The 20,141-nt window shown below is 33.7% G+C and overlaps 1 protein-coding gene across 1 annotated transcript in view; it reads right to left on the bottom strand.

The window, feature by feature from the left end:
- The window catches only part of WDR72 (WD repeat domain 72), a gene marked incomplete at its 5' end in the record, with an annotated part of 120,239 nt that overhangs the window by 69,697 nt on the left and 30,401 nt on the right, over window positions 1-20,141 (bottom strand). The window contains one exon of the mRNA XM_082769143.1: window positions 12,133-12,338. Within this exon, the coding sequence (XP_082625269.1) occupies window positions 12,133-12,338 (206 nt within the window). The remainder of the gene's footprint in view (window positions 1-12,132; window positions 12,339-20,141) is intronic.

Below are 20,141 nucleotides of genomic sequence, written 5' to 3' on the forward strand. Positions count from 1 at the left end.
AACTACTAAAAAGAAATAGCTCAGTCCTCACAGTGTGGGTAGTATCAACTTCTACACAAAAACGTGTCCAAAACTATTAAAAGGGATTCTTACAGAGTTTGGGTTTCCTTTATCCATTGTACACTTTGGGATTAAAAAATAAATAAATAAATAAAAATAAATAAAAATAAAAAAGCCACAGAAGAGCCTGCAATATGAATTATGGTATATAAAGCATAAATGTGAGCCACCAATTCCAATCTGTAAGGTTTTTGCTTTATTTGTTTTTAAATTATGCAACATTCAGGGAGTTAAAATTCTGCTCATTTAAGCTTTCTCTTGTGAGAGTAGGTTCTAGAAAATGTTAGGCTGAAATGAACAACTTATTCTCAGGATAAATTTTTCTTAGGATAAATTTCAGTTAGATTTTTTTTTTTGGGGGGGGGGGGTGGCAATGAGCATCACTGAAGTATTGAGAAAGCAGTCTAAAATTCTTAAACTGTGCTATGGGTGATTTTGAGGCCTGGGGAAGGGGGTGGTAGCAGCTGGGAAGGGGATTTTCTGTTAGTGTCCTGCAGTTTTTTTTTAAGCAGATTTAAACTTCACTGTTTTGACAATCATTAAAATATAGTCTTAATAGACCACTTAATCATAGACCCAATAAAACACGGCATTTAGTCCATAATAAAAGTTTGTAAGCATGACTTTCACTTTTAAAGAGTAAATAATCCATTATTAAATATACTTATTAAAAAGAAATCTAGTTTATCAGTTAAATACCAGCATCCTTGTGTGTCTGCTTAAGTGCATTCAATTAAGACAATCTGTGAAAAATGCGAAAAAAGTACACACACTTCACCCTTTCACAAATATTATTAAGCAAAAAAATGTTTTTAAAACCACTCTTATAGTCTAAATTGCTTCAGATGATAATTTCTGAAATAGCACAAAATGTTTGAGACTATGACTGGATGTATTTTAATGAAATTAACAGGTTTTTTTCTCTGTAATCTGCCCTTGAGTTACACTACAAAGACAACAGAAATTTTAAATAGCTTTTACATATTTCATTTACTCCCGTTTACTGTTCATTACCTCTGTGGCAATCAATAGCATTGACAATAAGTAGGATTATTATTTTATAAACTAACATGTGACAAAACTCAGCTACCAAAAAGAAAAGGAGGGTGGGGCAGTAGAATTTGCCAACTAAAATTTTTTTGCAGGTGAAAAATTTTCTGCATCTTGATTATACCTGTTACTGGGATATCAATAGAAGTTCAGAACTCCTAACTTTTCTTGGAATCATGTCCCATCATTGGTCTGCCTCTAGGCTCATAAAAAAATAAGCATGTCTCACAGCTGCTTGTAAAAATCTGTCTGTTACTCCTACCCTATGTTTCAAATTTTTGGTTCATGGATCTGGAAGAACTGTTTTGACTGAAGGATGGCTACCACGCCCAGTTGTCTTAAATAACCGCTTGTATTGCCAGTGACAGCTCTATTCTATTCTCCATGATGTTTTTGACCTTGATGGTGGGTAGCAAGTTTTGTTGTTGTTTTGTTTGTTTGTTTTTAAATATTAATATGGAATACCTTAGTAAGTGGCTTTACCTGACTAGACTTTTTAGCCTTTTAAATGAAAATAGTAACATTACATAATACATGTAAGGAACAGTTATGTTTCAGGGACATATTTGCAGGTGCAATCTAACAGTTTTGCAAAATAGAAAAATTGTAATTGTCTCAAAAATACAAATACATAAACAATGCACAAAATGGCTGGCACAGTGTAAATTAAAGCATTAAATTCATTTCTAAATCCTCTGAGCCCTGGGCTGCTGGAGATGGTAGTCGATAGTAGTAAAAAAATTGCCTCCTTGAAATGTGCTTGGTGGACAGCAGCTTGATGATTGGCAGCACAAATAGAAGACAAACAAGAAAGCCTTCAATCTGCAGCTGATGCACAGGAAGAACATGGGGAGCTGAGTTTACAATAGAGAAAACATTACCAAGCTAATGGCACAGGCAATCATTTGACCACCATGCATCTCTGATAGCAGCAGGGCATCCATTTCCAGTTAAGTGTTAGAGTACCTTTTTGCTTTCTCTGACCACTGCAGGGGTAAAACAACCTAGTGCGTGAAACCCACTGACTGGTAATAAATTACTATATTGGATACTTTTTGTTTTCTTTCAGCAATGACTTTACTGTGTATTCCTGCTATCATTACCAATTAAAGTGGAGATTGCTTTAGCAAGCTATATCTAACTGTATATCAGTCCCTATGCTCCAATTGCTTTAGCAAGTATCACAGGGTCAAGAGGCTCCTTTGACCTTTATCAGCTAAGTCTCTCTGACCACTCACTATTTGAAGCAATCTCAGCTGAACAGATGGACACTTTTGCAGATTCTATAAAGCTTAGAATATAAAGATAAATGAAATTGTGTTTGGGGCTTCAACCTGGTTTATGAACATAAAATATTGCTGCCAAGTTCCACAAAAATCTCAGATTTCAAACAGCACATCTTAAATCTGCACTACAAATACATGTACAAGTCCTCTTTATTGACTAGGAAAATATACTTTTCAGATTCAACTTCTACAGATAAAACTAAAAGCTTGGTACAACTTAACTTACTAGTTATGACAAAGTTACTTCAAATTTTGAAAGCTTAATTATTTTATTAATTTAAAGGGCAAGAAGAAAATTTAATCCAGGCTTTTACTATGACAGTCAGAATTAGTGTAGTACAAAGCGCATGTTCAAACAGATCATACAGTGGAGAAATACTAGAATAGTTAGATACTACAGAGCATTCGGATAGGGCTTGGACCTCGATTGCAAATTTCCCTGAACTTACATGTTTGAAAAAACCTTACTCTTTAAATTACTGCACCAAAATTTCAGTCAGACAATATCAAAAGAGAAAGCATCAAATTTCATGGTGATGCTTGAAGAACTGGTAATAGATATAAATGTGGTCTTGCCATATTTATGCATTTGTAATTGAAAAATAATCATCAATAATATTGAATACACGAGTGTTATACAGTCTTAATAAGATATACTGTTGAAAATTTCCTAAATTGTATGAAACCATGGCATATTCTTCTTAAAACATGTCTCAGTTTTCAGAAAAATAAATCCAAGAGGTAAAGTTTTTATCTGAATCTTTTGGCAAAGCATCATTGATGTTTTATAGGAATACTAGCTTAAAACATTTTCTAGTTCTTTGTTCTATCACCATGTTAATTGTATCAGCTATTCACAATAGGCTTACAATAAGCCCTCTGTCATTTGCAAATACACAGCTATCTCATTTCACTCTCTTGCTCTGCTGAAATGAACAATTTAGGATACGGGCAAAAATGCATTTGGTTAAAAGATAGTTACAGACTATAGGTATACAATTGAAATAGATCTTAAGTACACGTTATCTTTAAAAATTCGCACAGGGCTAAAGAATTCAAGTCATCAGTTGCACATTCATCTCTACATAGTAGACTAACCCAATACAACTCTTACAGAAAATCCATCCACACTCCCACATCTATCCTGCCTGTTTCTTAAGGATCACTTGATTTTAGGGAGCATGTGAACAATTTATCACTAAAAGTATCTATAGCCTTCCAAAGCAGGCAAAGACAGGTCAGGCCTACCCACCCCAAAACAATGCTGATGTTATGCATAGGATGAGCACTATACAGAGTAAACATGACTATAATGAGGTCATTCTTATCACTTAACTTCAGACAGTTCAGTTAGTAATAGTCACAGGACAGACAGTATTCTCTTGAGGTGGGCATTCAGCACTTTCTCATGTTCATTTACTATTTTTAATACCTTTAACAATGTCTCTTCTATGTAACATTTGTATTATAGAAAAAATCCAAATGAACTGGGGAACTCCATTCACCTCAAAATAAAATCTGTCTATGTAGACAGTCTCTGCACCATGAAAAGCAGAGATGGAAGGGAAGTATAAAGTGTTTTTAAATGAAGTCTTATTAATTTATATACTAAATGTATGTATATTATGTCTACATCCTAACATATTAAGATATCTTGAATGTAGAAGTAAATACCATAACCAAAAATTATTAATCTTTAGAAACATGCAGGACTCAGAGACGGGCAATAGCCAAAACTTTTTCTAGCCTTACCCAGCTCTTAGAAAATCTGTAAAATGGAAAATCTGCCATTTTTCCTAGATCAGCTGGACAAACAATGCCACAGTAATCCACAAAGTACAGAGTTGATTCATGGATATGGGAATTATACTGAACAATTTACTGGAAGAATGAATATCCAAATATCTGTGAGAATAATGCTGGAAAGAGATACTGCCAACATGACCACAGAAGAAGGCTAACAGCATGGGAATATAACTTTGTTCCAAGAAGAACTGATGTATATAAAAAATTAAGTTACCAACACATGGCTGTTTGGTGACTCCAGCTGAAATAATGCATTTGCCCTGGCCTGCTCTGATTGTGAATTTTCCATATGGGATTGTAAGAAACCCATTCATATAATTTAGAAGTACATAGAAAGTACACAATTGAATTCTAAGAAAGTGACCTTCTCCTAAACAAGCAAACAGGAAATTATGGGATTAAATCCTTAGATACTATAATGTAGTCTAGCCCAGAAAATGCCGTCCTTAAAAACTCATGAATCTGCAGGCTGGACTTTCTTCAGCTCCTGTATCATTAATTGCATTTTCTAGGATATGTCAGAACAACAGCAATATCTCTGTACCTATAGCTTTCATGCCATCCTTTCTTTGAGTTGTTTAATCTTACAAAAGGCAGTAGTACTGCATAGGTTTCCAAGAGGACAGTATTTCCAAATAAATGTTCAGACGTATCTGGTTGGCTAAATCATCTTTCTCAGAATTAATTGCAAGAGCCAAACCTGACCAGCAGAACAAATTCAGGTTTGAGTAGGAAATTTAAGCACATGTAGGAAAAACACATCAGAAGGAAATATAAGCATTGGTTTTTTTTGTTTGTTTTTCTTTTGCTTTGTTGTTGATAGTGTTTTTTAATTGATCTGCAATTCAGTCCTTTATTTCTGCCTTATTTAAAGGAAGCAAGATATTTAATGTTTTTAGAAGAATGCTGGCAGATAACAAGTCTTTCTTCTGCAAAGTAAATTTGGGTGTTGGTTTCAGGAGAAACCATTCTGCAAGCCCTGCATGTTCCATAATTTCATTTAAGCTGCCAATGTATTTCTGACAAAGCTACCATTCTGTTTTGAATGGGCATAGGTACACACCTCAGCACAGATCTGAATGCCTGTTGGTACTTTTCTTCACTAAAATACCACTAATCAAATTATACTTAAAAGGCCAGGAATCTAATGTTTAAAACAGAAAATACTTGTTGCCACAAGTGCAAAGACTCCACCGTTCTTTTGTCATTAATTGTGAATAATCCTCAAGAACTCCACTGTGGAACATCAAAACATAAAGGTTACAAAGATGATTTAATTTACTATAATTTCAGAATTATAATAAGGTAAAGCACTTACAAGGAAAAACTAGGTCAATCTACAGATGAAGTTGCATCTTAGGGACTTCTAAAGGGTAAAGGTAAAATAAAAGATTTAGAACTGTATAGGACTTTATATACAGAACTAAAAGAAACAATCAATGGAGAATAAGATAAAGGGAATAGCACTTCAATAGGGTAGAAACTGAACACAGGACATACACCCCCCCCCAAAAAAAAAAAAAAAAAAACAAAAAGAGAAAAAAATTGCTACAGCTTCCACAGGATAGAGAAGGGAATTGCAGCATGGCAACCGAAGTACATGGAAAGATGAGAAGGACAAAGACAGCAATGGCTAGCTTAGCTTCAGTAAATGGTCCTTCAGTGTGAAATACTTTACAAGAGCTACAGATGTTGAACTGCTTCTAGTAGAACCTTATAGCACTTCTGTAGCTTTAGCACAGGGTCCAATTAGATTTCTAGACAAAGAAAACAAACATATTAAGTATAATACTTCACCTTCAGTATAATAGCAGAGAAAAACTTGTAGAAGTATATAAGTACTGTGCTTTTTTTGAAACAAAACTTTAAAGATTATTCACAGATTTTAGTCAACCTGTGTTGCTTACTATCCACATTTGTAAGAGTAAAATATTTTACAATATCACGATGGCAGCCTTTTCTTTTCTTTTCTTTTCTTTTCTTTTCTTTTCTTTTCTTTTCTTTTCTTTTCTTTTCTTTTCTTTTCTTTTCTTTTCTTTTCTTTTCTTTTCTTTTCTTTTCTTAAGTAATCAATAGAGAAAACACTAAAATCAACAACTTATTGATTGGGTTGACGAATTTGGAAAACTGCAGTAACTTTCAGCAAAGCCAGCATGGGGTCCAAGCTATCAACCTCTCTCAGGATCATGATGCCCTTTGACTGTCACCTATTTAATCTCAGAACTCCAAAGTGATTCCTTCACTGTAGTTATGTTGCCACATTGGTCCCTTGACAAAATACATAATTGTGTCTTTCTCAATAAATGTGGTACTGAAGTACATTGCATTTGGGTTATGGGAAATCTATATATAGATCTTTGTTTCTTTTCTTATTTTACTACTACATTTAAATAATATACTACTAAATACAATTTCTAAACACCAATCCCTAAACAAGAAAAAGAAATACATTGGCAGAACAACAAAAGTTGTTCTTTAAAGAGAAACATTTGTCTTTTTATTTTGATTTGGCCTTAGTAGTCCGTTTCTTACAAATAATGAAAGTTTGTAACTGCATAGTACTGCTATAAATATCACTAAACAAAATAAATAAAAGGTCTTTAATGTACCGTGCTTCTGATCTCATATTTGAAAAGTATTGGTTGGTATTTGTGCTTTGAATTCATTTCCACTATTCTATCAGTTTCCCCATTGGTAAGACTTAATTCGTAGTTATTTTCCAGTTTTCCAATAACAATTTTCAATTGCATCCATTATTTTACTAAAAGTAATGTCTGCTGTTGTCCTACAGTGCACTTATTTGCCTTTTGCTTCTGTACAATATTACAACACAAAGTAGGGTTTTTAATTTATTACTTCTGTACATTCTATTGTGTATTTCTTCAGTTTTAAGCAATTATAAAAATATGAACTTGACTACTACAGAAGAAATACCTCTGTTTCAGAGGCATCATACATATATTTTGATAAGAGCAAAGTATGTATGCTATTAAGTGAATAAGGAGTTCCTTAGTACAAATATTAGGTAAAATGTCTTAAATGCATTTTAAGAGTGCCATAGTATTTGTTAATTAACTACTCTAGTTATACTTATTTCTAATAATTACATAAATCAAATTACTCTTTACAGATCTTGTACACTTCAATATTTTTGACTGTCTGCAACATTCTTTAACGCTGTGTTATAGCTCAGTGCTCAAAGATCAGTATTTTAAGAAATAGTGAAGTGAAATATATAAAACAAAAACTCCTATAAATGCTCATATGTAGATAAATCTATTTCATCCCTTCATCATTGTCTTGCTCATCTTACCTACACAGATATGAAGAGAATATTAAAAGTTTCCCTTTTCTAGTCTAGCTCTGCAGTAGTATAATTCAAAAAACCAAGGGCCAACATGGATCATTTAGTTTAGCAATTACTGTACAAATTTTAGAAGCTCTTCTTCCTCCAACATCTTTATCTAAAGGAAGCTCTAATCATATGGAAAGTGCACTAAAAATCTAAGAGTATTGAAAACACAGATTTACATCTAAATTATTGAAACTCAGAAGCTGAGAAATTTTCTAATATTTTATATTTGTGAAATGTCAAGGAAAAAATTCCCAAACATCTAGCTTGTGCATCAATTAAATCTTAATTTAATCTTCAGTACCGAAGCATTTATAAATATATATACACACACACACACATTTAAAAAACAGCTTTTTACACAGCTTTGATAGCAAATGTAGTTATGATTTAAAGATATGATGAGAGCTAGTTCCATACAAACACCAGGAGCACACAATCTAGTATGTAGCCTATTGTAATTAAGACCAGTGATTCAATACCTATTGCTACTGGCCAGGTATCATAGCAACCTTGTGTCACTGAATACTGCTGGAAAACTGTTCAGCACCAGCAAGACTATGCTTCAGGAAAATCTACAATGGCACTACAGATTGTCAACATCTGTGGGGGTTGTTACAGGAAGAACAACAAAGAGACCTGCTTTTTAAAATAAACAAAAAACAAACAAACAAAAAAAAAAAACAACACGATAGCACAGAAGCAGTACAAAAAAGGAAAAGAGATACAGAGGAAGGAAAGACTTTGTCATTAGTTACATAACTTATGCACCCACATCCTAATACTCATCCACATAAGCTAGAGTTGAAATAATGCTGTGTTACCACATTGCTTACGTACATCCACAAAATACTTTCTGATTATTATTCTTCTTAAACACATGCATCATTTATCACTAATATTAATCTGAAAATAAAGCAGACACTTAAAAATATTTAAACCTCCACAAATGAACTCTAGGTAGTCTTGTGTAAATCTGGGGAAGAAAAAAAAAAAAAAAGAAAAAAGAAAAAACAGGTTACTATGAACAAGAACCCAATATTGATTTTTCTGCGGTGCAGTAAAGCATCTCCATTCTATTTGGCTGCTGTCAAAGCCACTCTTTAACAGCTGGAGTCAAATTGCACTATTTACAGCAAGAGCCCTTGTCAAGTGGACCATAAGTATTCTAACAATACACTATTCAAATGGCACTTTGCCACACAAATTGCCGACTTGATGAATACCCTATGTCAATGACTAAGGCCAATATAAAAGTTTCATTTTTATGAGAGGTTTTACATTCACATATTAAGTAAAGCTTTCTTGAAGAACTATTAAACTATATATTCCAGGTCTTTTGACACGGAAAATAATTAAAATCTGTTTAAATATATCAAGGGTATTTGACAACATTAATATGGATCTTGTGTTAACTGCATTTGTCACACTCATCTGTTATTGGTACTCCCACTGGCACGTGCAGCACAATAAAAGAATTAAAATGGTCAAAACACCATGAAATCAAAGCATTCTGCTTTTGTATCTGTGATTTACATGATGACAAATGTTTTGAAAGAAAGGCTTTGAAGCTGGAATGTTATGTGAGAATATTATTCTTCTTAGGAAGAAAGAAAAACCATTGTCTTGCAGATGTTATTTTGTCTTAAATATAATATTTAATGACAAAACAATATAATAAAAAATACTGAATCTTGCTTGTGAGCTTCATGTTGATCATTGTACAAAATAAGATTTGCTTACAAGAGTAATATTGACAAGGACAGAAGAGCCTCCTCATTTTTTCTGTTTCATGTCTTCTGAAACTGAATTCAGAAACAAGCTAAAGTTGATTTATATACATATACACACACACACAAAATCAGTCTTACCAATAATTTAACATGTTAACTTTCTATTACACAATTTGCCAAAGAAGCAAATTAATAATGAATTAGTGATTGTTTATACGCATTTTGATAAAGACTTTTGAGAACCTGAAATTTTCATGATAGTTTGATCTGTGTCATCATTATATACCTAATAATACAGCATGAAGTGTTGAACCCACTGATATCCACAGAACTTCCACTAGTTTCATAGAAAGTGGATTTCAGGAAATTATTTCAAGATGCTAAGCCGCAGTGTTCCAAAAGAGTCAACACAAAACACTTGGAAGAAAAAAATGAAAAAAAATCCAGAATAAGAACTAAGAAAAGTGGTAGAACTCATAAGAAGCCTTTATTTGAACTTCATTAAAAAAAAAGTATCAGGTATAAAAATCCACAGGGCGGCATGCTCCCTTTGTGCAGACCACACTGGGTTTCTGGAAAAGCATTAAGTGGACCACCATTGTCATTATCTTCCCAGGTTTGGCTACACCCTATACATTTAGCCTCCAGTATCTCCCACAGGAATCTACAGAATCTTCTCTAATGGAGACAGAAGTGGGGAGAAATGCTGGATGCAACAGACAGCAGATTTTAGTTGAATGAAGAGCAGTTTTCCTAAGTACAGATCTCCATTTGTTAAGGAACTAGACTAACATAACATGACTACAAAGACAAAAAATGAGAAGGTGAAAGAAAAGAGGTATTTTGACAGTCATAGGAAAGTCCAAGAGCCATCAATAATATTCTCTCAAAGTTTTTGTTAGAACAAGGTAACTAAGGAGCAAAGTTTAAAAATGTAAATGGAATATTTTATTGCAGATTCAGAGTAGCTGAGACACATGCCTATTCAAAAAGTGCTATAAATTATTATAACTCCACTGTCACCTATTGTGACATTACTTCCAATTTAAAATCACAATAATCCTTAAAGCACATTAAACTGCATACTTTATAGTCTGCCAAAAACTACTTTCCTATATTCCACGAGCAGCACATCTCCCTTCCAGCCACTTTAAATCCATACAATTTTTGATTTAAAATGTATGGCCAAAATTATGATTCAAAGATGCTTATAACTTTGTTATTTCTCTTTAAAAATACTAGAAGAAACTATTCCTTTTAATAAAGCAATAGTGAGATCAGATTCTGTGTCAATGGCCAACTAGCACACCATCTGCCTCACAACATGCTCAGCAGGATTATGCTCTAATAAGACTTTTCAGAAAATGGGATCAAAAAGAACTTTAGAAATCAGACAAAGGTTAGTAAAAGGTCAAAGAGAAATATAAAGAGTTCAACAAGCATAATTATAAACTCAAAGGCATATATAAATTTTAAGTGCAATAAAGAAAAAAAAAAAAAAAAACAACAGAAAAGAAAGTTCAGAATGAAGACTTGGATTAAGCTATTCTTTATCAGACTGAATTTTGGAAAACCCAGTCTTTCATTTAACACAATCGAAAAAGCCAGGAAAAGCCCAGAGACCATTGTGAAGGTTGTTTCTACATGCAAGCTAAGGGAAAACATTTCTCACCTTCTCATACTCACAGGAAAGTATTTTTGATCTACATTTACTGTTGAAGAATAACAGATTGTCTTCCTCCGATTCATCACAGAGAAAAACTATTCCAAAAATGTATTAAGACTACACTCAAACAAGCAATGTTGAATCCCCATTCTTAAGATATGTTTGTATCAAAAATTCAGTGAATATATTTAACTCATGATAAACAGACTGTGAGAAAAAGGTATTTGCCATTTTGCCATTATCTTCCAGCTTGAATGAGGTAATACATAATCCAGTAAATCTGAGATTGTATTAAATTTGAGATTCTTTTAAAAGTTAGTTTTACATTTAACAAATAACAGCTATTTATAGATAATTTTAAAAAGTAATATACATATATATCTGAGCCATAAGCAAATTTGTTTATGAGCTTTCCACTTTATTTCTCAATATCTTTGTACTCTTTTTCTCAGCTTTAACAGCATATTAGCACTAGTTTCTGTACTTTTTTATATTTTGAATAATAGAAGGAAACAGGAAAACAAGAAGGAAGAGCAAATCTTTTCCATCAGTCACAATTTTTTTGTTTAATTACATTAGTGAAAAAATGTTCAATAAATCTAGATATTGTGCTCGATCATATCACTCCTGAATACTGACATACATATTTGGTGCCCACTGTGCCCTTTTTAAGCAATAAAGTGTTCCAAAGTTAATTAAATGAAAAGCACTTTCACTCCATTCCCCACTGTTAACAGAAAACAAACAACCAATAAAAACTACTACTGCATGTCAAGAGAAATCTGCAGTTTTGTAGAAGAGCAATGAGGGAAATGCCAATGGCATTGTGCCATGATGTGCTTTTCTCAAGACTTCCAACTGAAGTTGTGGGTTCACTTGCCCTGAGGGTATTGCTAATAGATGCAGTCTTAAGTTAGCAGAATAAGCAAATAGGGTCAAAACTAATGCTAAAAATCAAGAAAATCCTTCTGAGATCATCTACTACTGGCTATACATAAGGCACACCTCCCACTTGTTTTACAAAATGGTACAGAAACTGAACAAGTAGGCACATGGCTTTACAAACTTCACACCAAGTATCCACAACATTAATACAGGGCTCCACAGTGAAGATGAAAGGGTAAATAATTTGTATCACAAATATGTGCCCTAGAGAAATGCATTACTTTGCATCCTTACCTTATCTGAAGATTTTTCTGTATGAGTAAGATTATAAGAGACCATGCCAAGCTTATAAGAGCTAGAGGATTTGTATTCAGGATTTTTATTTCTTTTTGACTCTTGAGATATAGGAAGTAGAGCATCTGCCACTAAGTATTCTGAATCTTCAATGGAAGAAAGAATTGCTTTTGCTATTTCGCCTGTTTCATGCCGTTCCAGTGTGCCTAGAAGACCACAACACAATTTGTAATTTTTTCAAGGAACTACACTAATACACATTCCCATTTGAATATTGTGACAATAACACAATATTTACAACAAAATATTAAAATATTATATTAACACAGTACACTTCATGTAAACAGATAAATCATTAACCTATATTCGTAGACAAGCCAACTAATTCCTTACTTTCTAGACATTAAAAATGTATATTCTACACAAGATTCTATTTTATAGCATTATTACATTATTTTTTTTAAAAAAAAGCTTAACTACTGAAGAGACTCTAACAAATACCTTAAACATCAACAGACTTAGTATATTCTGTATAACATGATGTCAGATACAACTTTCAAAAGGAGTGAAGAAATTTCAAAACACCACTTTCCCTAACTTTAGCTCTCAGTTGTTTTCCTTCCCACAAAGCCTTCAGTGTGTAATTAACAGTGTAAACAATAATATGTTTATGTAATATTTTAGTGCTGTCCTCTAGTGTTCTGGGTTACAAATAGCAAGGGAAAGCTCAAAATTTTTCATTCTGTTACTTAAACCCATCTACCTCTGAAACTTTTTAAATACCTGAATATATTACACCTAGCTTAAGAGTCAGGAATATGAATACAATGTTTCATGGACTGCTTTATCAGTTGTGTGGATATAGGGAATCTGATTCTTTTAAACATTGCATCCACAATACAGGAAGATTTGAGTGCTATTTCCCCAAGGAACAGCTTCTGGCTCTGCTCTTCTTCAGTTACTTTCTTCAGTTTTCTTTTCATTCTTACTGTACCCTCTTCATTTCTCCTGAAGAACAAATCATTTACCTTAGGCTTTGGAAATTCTAGCCGACATGGAAAAATTGTAGAGTCTAAAATTAATCTAGTTCTGACTAGTGACTGCTAATTCTTGATACTTCTGACTGTATTTTTCCCACTCTTCATGTGATTTCCTAGGTTAGTGCAGAGGAGTGAAATGCTGTCAGGAAAGCTAAATATGACGTCATCCATTTGCTCGTGTGTTGGAAGGCTGACAGTCCCCAATGGAAAAAGATTGTTTGATTTTGTTTGAAGACAGCAGCACACCTCTTTTCCAGAGTCTCTGGGCTGTTTATGGGTCAGACAGAATGAAGACCTTATGAATTTGCTCTGTTCTCTCTCCTTCAAGTTACATTCCCAATTAAAACTTTCTACCCCTTTTTATGTTCTACATAGAAATTGTATTCCCATCCCCTCCCACCAAGATATAAGGTCTGACTGGAATCAGGAAAAATTCCACACACATTTTTCTATAGTACTCTAAATGCTAAATTTTGGAGAATAGAAAACAGGGCTCAATATCTGAAATTTGCAGGATATTTAAACACAAACAATTGAAATAATTTGAATGAACATTCATGACCAGAAGAAGATATTCCAGTAATAGTACTTAATTCATAACTAACATTAAAGCTTTGTAACTGAGCTTGAGTATATTTTAAAATGAGATCCTAATAAATACTACAAATTTCCTCCATGAATTAAACTCTTGAGAAACTATTACATTTCCTATAAATAGCAGCAATAAGAGACATGTGAACAATTTAAAAGTAAGTATCTGCTATAATGTGACATATTTTTCCTTAAATTTAAATTCTGTGTAGCCTCAAGTAATACAACATGAATTTCCCCTTTCATTGTCAGTGAAGGAAAAAAAAAAAAAGTAACATTGAAGTTTTAACAGTAGCACTTGCTAAAAATATTGGACTGGGATTGAGGGATCTCACACAATGCATTTGTCTCTATAAAATTTCTTTACCTGAAATTTCTCCAAAACTTATCTCTCTTAACTGCAGTATCACCTCAGTTATATGGCCAATAGTCTTCCTGTTCAAAGCACAAGAAAGCAATGCAACTGACTTTTTGTCCCCTCCAACTCAATTGAATGCCATAAACTACACTATATTATTACAGAAAAAAAATGAAAATAAAAATAAAAATAAAAAATAAAAATAAAAAAATCAGGCCCTGTTCTTTTCAATGTCATTTTCTTCACCCCTTCCCAGGGGTGAAGAAATTTGCAGTCAGTGTCAAGGACTTACAGAAGTGAGTAGGAAAACAAGAGGCCTAAGATCTTCAGTCAGACTGCTTATGAACGCTTCAGGAAAAAATACTGGCTGCAACATTTCAATATTTCAGGACCACAAAAATTCAAGGAAGGACTATACAATCCATACTAGACATGAATGAACAATATTCTTAAAAGTGTTATCATGTTTGTAAAGTTAAGTTTATAAGGAAATAATGTGGACATTCATTCAATATTAGTTTAGCTTCTTTATGCATACAGAATAGTTTTTGGTGCTCTCTACAGATCTCACGGCATTTTTCAGAACACAAGATAAATAAAAGTCACCAAAAAAGTAGTAGCTCTCCCTTAAGCGTAGAAGACTAAACTCTCACTAAGACCTACCATTGCAAGTCTACTATACAGGAAATGTATATGTGTACGTGCTTCTACCCATCCTTGTTTTTCATATCACTGTAATCTGTACAATTCACTACAATTAACTACACGCTCAGCTACTTCAGAAAGAAGTACCGTAATATACCTGTGAAATAATAGGATATTACCTTTATGAGCAAGGAGCTAAGGCAGAATTTGTGGAAAAATTCTTAATGAATCCAATAATTTTAGGGACCTATTATTAAATTTTAAAGACCTGTTTTTACATACTCTTTAGTATTAGACAGCTTCAAATATGCAAAACAGGCTTTGCTGGCTGCATTTACACCTAAGTGTGCCTCACCATCCCTTAGCTCCTTGCACAAATAGACGGACAGCAGTATTTCTCTTTTGAAGACCATTGCCTGAATGAAATAAACGAGCAGTCTTGATGTATATGAAAGCAAATCAACATTTTATATGGATTTATTTCCAAATACTGGCAGACGTACTTCTACATCCTACAGACTTGTGGATGCAAACTGAGAAACCAAACAGATTGAGTTGCAAGTGTTCAGCAACTGGTTGCAGCAAGATCATGCCACAGCAAGTATACTATTTTGTAGGTATAGTTTGGAGAAAATTGATTTCTTATAAGCCACAGAAACACATCCAGGTTCATAATGGGAGAAAAAAAGAAAAAAAAGACCCCTTGACATACAAGAGTAACATAAAAGAAGCCAGGTGGGGATTAAGAAAAGTGCATTTGTAGACAGGAATTTCACATAGGAAATTCCCTGGACAACCAGCTTCGTTTACTACTGACAGAAGGCTATGATATCATAAAATCAATCTCAAAAACTTGAGTTCCACTTGGAGTTCCATCTTAAAGCTATTTATTCATAGCGGCTATCTCAGGTTCCTTATAATCATAAGTAACATCTTCCAGAAGAAAGCTCTGTTCTTAAAGGTGTACCTGTTTGCATATACTTCTAAGTCATAGAGCACAGTATGTTTATAAGCACGGATTTGCATACATTTGAAGCTGCAATAAAAGGGCACAGAGTACACAAGGAAACGATTGTGATGATGGGGGAAGCTGGGCAATCGTGGAAGTACTAGAAAACATTTATCCTATCCAGTTGTGTTTGCATTTCTGAAAAGACTGAAATATTCATTTGCAAAGCGAGTAGGCAGCAGAGACGAAGGAAGAGGTATATGCTGGAAATCCTGAATACAACTATACAAGAAAGAAGCATGTTAGGGAGAAAACTGTTTATGTAACAAAGATTCTGACCAATGCAGACAGTTGAACAAATACAGGGGCTAGGTGGTTTGTTCCAGAAACTGTAGCTACAAGTGCTGTCCCTAATCTTAAGGGAAAACAAGAATAAAGAGCAATAAAAGAGACTGTACATTTGAAAGCTGTCTTGTTTGTACTCTTTCCAATCTGGAGTATTTTAAACACAAATGAACCCAAAGCTTTTGACAAGGAAGGTTAAGGTACCAATGAATGAAGGAGAAAATATTTCCTGTATAGCAAGTCCACTGCTATGACCCCCTACTATACATACAAAATACAGGAAAAAGTCTTTATCTCTCTAAGGTTGTGACCATGGCAACCAAGTCTTATGAACAGACAAGAGTGGAGTATTTCACTCTCCTGGGCAGCTTTGGACCACTAGATGTGACTGGCTAGAGACTGTTACAACATCTTATTCTTTTTCTGGACCAAGTACTACAAATTGGGTCTCTTGGTGTTAGTGCTGTCCATGCAGTTCTCAGGGTTCTGCTTTTACTGAATGATGCATTTTTACTGGGGAGGTCATGCATATTATCTTTTTCAAGACAAGGTATTCACTGACATCACATGACCTGTCATATCATCAGGCTCCAGTGCTTTCTGTTTGCTGTCACAGCTAAGTATTGAAAAGACATCCTCAATACTGCAGTGCTGCTGTGACCTAGTAACTCAGCTGAATTTTATAGCAGAGGTGCTCTATGTGAATGACAAATGGTTTTAGAATTGATGTTATTTAAAAAGATCATGCGGTTAAGAACAAGTCTTTCTTTAAATTTACTAGTAGCCAAAACAAAAATCACCACTTGTCAGGCCAACTATCATCTGCATGATATTAGCTATTTCTTGGTGTTTTATTTGTTATCAAAATATTCCTTTCCATAAATATCTTTTTCATCTGAAGAGCATCCACCTACATCTTTTCTGTGCTGGTTGAGTCAGAGAAACAGAACTTACACCTTCCTCACTATAAAATGCTTTATTATTTATTTATTTATTTTTATTTTTCAAGCAGTCTACCATTCTGCTTCAAGACAGTATTCAAGCACTTGAAAAAAATCTTTGAAATGTTAGCTCTATCACAAATATCAAATAGCATAAACTAGATAGAACAAGAATTGTGTTAAGTTAAAATACACAGTTCAAACCAATATTGAGACAGAAAACTAAATAAATAAAATCTAACAAATACAGATGGGATAGACCAAATAATATCCTGCCTATTGAAATGTATTTATTTCTGAAATTATATTTTACTATGACTTCAGCACTGTATACAGGAGCAAGTAGAATAGTTGTCACTGAGGAAAATGGACTTGGCAGACTGCTGTGGTTTCCACATTCAGAAGACTTCTGTCATATAGTCTGATGAACATTGAGATTCTTCAGAATACACATTTTTAGAACTGCTTTAGTAAGTTTGTAAAAATATTAAGTTAAAAAAAAGCAAGAAAGAACTATGTAAAGAAAAGTTCTGACATTATCTATGTAGTGCACAGTTTACACAGTGTAGGCAAAATTCTCTAACACAGACAGTCCTCATCTCAAGATTTCTGCTGCAAACAAAATACCCTGAAAGAACGGCCAGTAGAACTCCCATTTGCTTCTTCACTCCACTATTCTGAATAGCTAAAGACAACAAAACTGTAACAAGAATTTAGTACATATAACGTATGTCAGCAAAACTGAAGAAGTGAACATTTCTGAACTTAGTAAAGATGAGCAGTTTCACTATTCTTATATTGCCATCTTAAACTATTTTTTTTATTGCCATCTTAAACATGGAGCACGACAATCATCCCTTAGTGTCTGGAATTAAAAACATCGAGTAGAGTTGAACCCTTCAGACCGCAATGACCATGTCAATCAGTTTTCCTTTCCACTACTTTTTTTTTTTTTTTTTTTAATATCCTACTTAATTAATTAGCAATAAAGAATGGACATCAGCTATCAACTATAAGAAATCATACTTTTTAGAAAATATATGGAATTAATTATATACGTTCTACTGAATATACATGAAATATATGCAAATATAAGTACATAAGTATATATAGTTTAAAATAACATGTATTAAATATAGATGTACCTTACTATTCTCTGCACAAAATACACACCCTGAGCTTCTCCAGGCTGAAGAAAAGACGATATTGCTTTTTCAACAGACCTGTCCAAGATCCAGTACTTTCTACATCACCAAGTTACTGAATAATTTCTCAGATTTAGACAACTGAAATATTTGAGTGGAATCTACTTACTAACCTGAGGCTTACTTGCAAGATAACACAAAAAGAACAAAGTTTTAGCTTAAAGGTTTACCCATGAAAAAAATCAAAAACACATCTTCACATTTATTGATCATTTGAAGTTCTAAAATATGCTAAATACATATAAGTGAGTGCTGATATTTTGTGTCTTAAAAAAAAAGGACTTAAGTCTCTGTGTATGACCTGTAATGAGCAGCTGAGGATACTTGATTAATTCTGCTTAGAGAAGACACTGAGGGGTGACCTCATTGCTGTCTCCATCTTCCTCAAAAGCAGATCTTTTTTGTGACTAGTGATAGGACATGAAGGAACAAATTAACACTGCATCAGAGGAAGTTCAAATTAGATGTTAAGAAAAAGTTCTTCACTAAGGGGGTGATCAGGTACTGGAGTGTCCCCAGGGAAGCAATCATGGGATCACCTTCCAATTTATTCAGTGTTCAAAGTAACACAGTGTAAATGATAACATGACTTCTGCACAGAGCTACTAACAAAGAAATATTAGTTAATCCAGACATTCTTTAATGTTGCACTGCATATTCCTAGAATTATGGTAACATTGGCCAAATAAGTTATTTTGCCTCTGGTTCAATAGTGTACAGCAGGTTCTCCCTTTCTCTAAGGATGCCTCTTAAGCATGAAGTAGGGAGGAGGAGGGGGAAACCAAGAAGATGTCAAGATGTCAACCTACATGGCGTCTGCCCTAACTGTTGATGTTGAAGGTCAGACCATGACCTAAGAACAGAAGAGCTAAATCACTAGTCTTTTTCTAAACGCAAAAAGCTCCCTTTGGGGGAGATATAAGCATCTCAGTCTTCAATTAACTCCTAAGAATGCAGCAGAGTACCTAATATTTGATCCATAGTTTTGTATTAAGTGATATTTATTAACAGTAACGTCAGAAGTATGAACAAGTGTTTTTTGTATAAGCAAGCAGACTTCAGGGCCCATATTATGGGTTCATTCACAGACATGTACCTTAAAAATTAAACGTTATTTAAACAAATCATTTATCAATATTTATTTGTGTAATTCTAGAATAAAGAAAGCAAAGATTGTGTGGGTACAAACTGAGCATGTGTAAAATGCATGTAAAAGACTAAACGATAGAAAACCAAAACAGACAAATTGTAAACATTTTCTAAAGTATAGGGTTAGACAAGAGAGATTTTAATCAAAATACAGCATGTCTTGGAAAAAAAATTAAAACATGTCATATACCACCTCTTCCTGATAATCTGGCATCTCTGAAAGCCCTCTACTACCTGACTGCTTTCATTAATAACTACAGCAATTTTATCAAAAGCTTAATGTTAACTAGCCAAATATCTGACGAGAGTTCAATAGAACTAGTTAGGTATTATCTCATTGTAATGCCTATTGCAGAATTTGGCACTTTTGAAGAATCGTGTTATACCAATAGTTACAGATGAAGTTCATTACTCTACACACATGAACTGCATAGAAAGGAGACACTAGACTGGTTTCTAAGAAAACCTTTTCACTGTTACTGCATCTTACTCCTACAAACATAGAAGTGACTTAGACTTCTGACAAGGAGCATGGGACCCTAGAGATAAACTTTGTTCACCACAAATACATGAATAAATAAATGGGCTTCACAGAAAGTTATTAATAGGCCTTTTTTGCTCCCAATAATATAATGGGGTACCATATGAAAGATTCTTCCTGTACACATGTAGTGTTTCACAAAAGTGTTACCAGGCGTAGTTACCAAGGAATCTAAAACTTTTTTTTTTAATCAACCCATGTCTTTAGGCTATGCAGAGGGCACTTGAGGAGAAAAAAATAAAAAA

This window comes from Aythya marila, assembly GCF_965140915.1.
Source record: "Aythya marila genome assembly, chromosome: 11".
NCBI lineage: Eukaryota > Metazoa > Chordata > Aves > Anseriformes > Anatidae > Aythya > Aythya marila.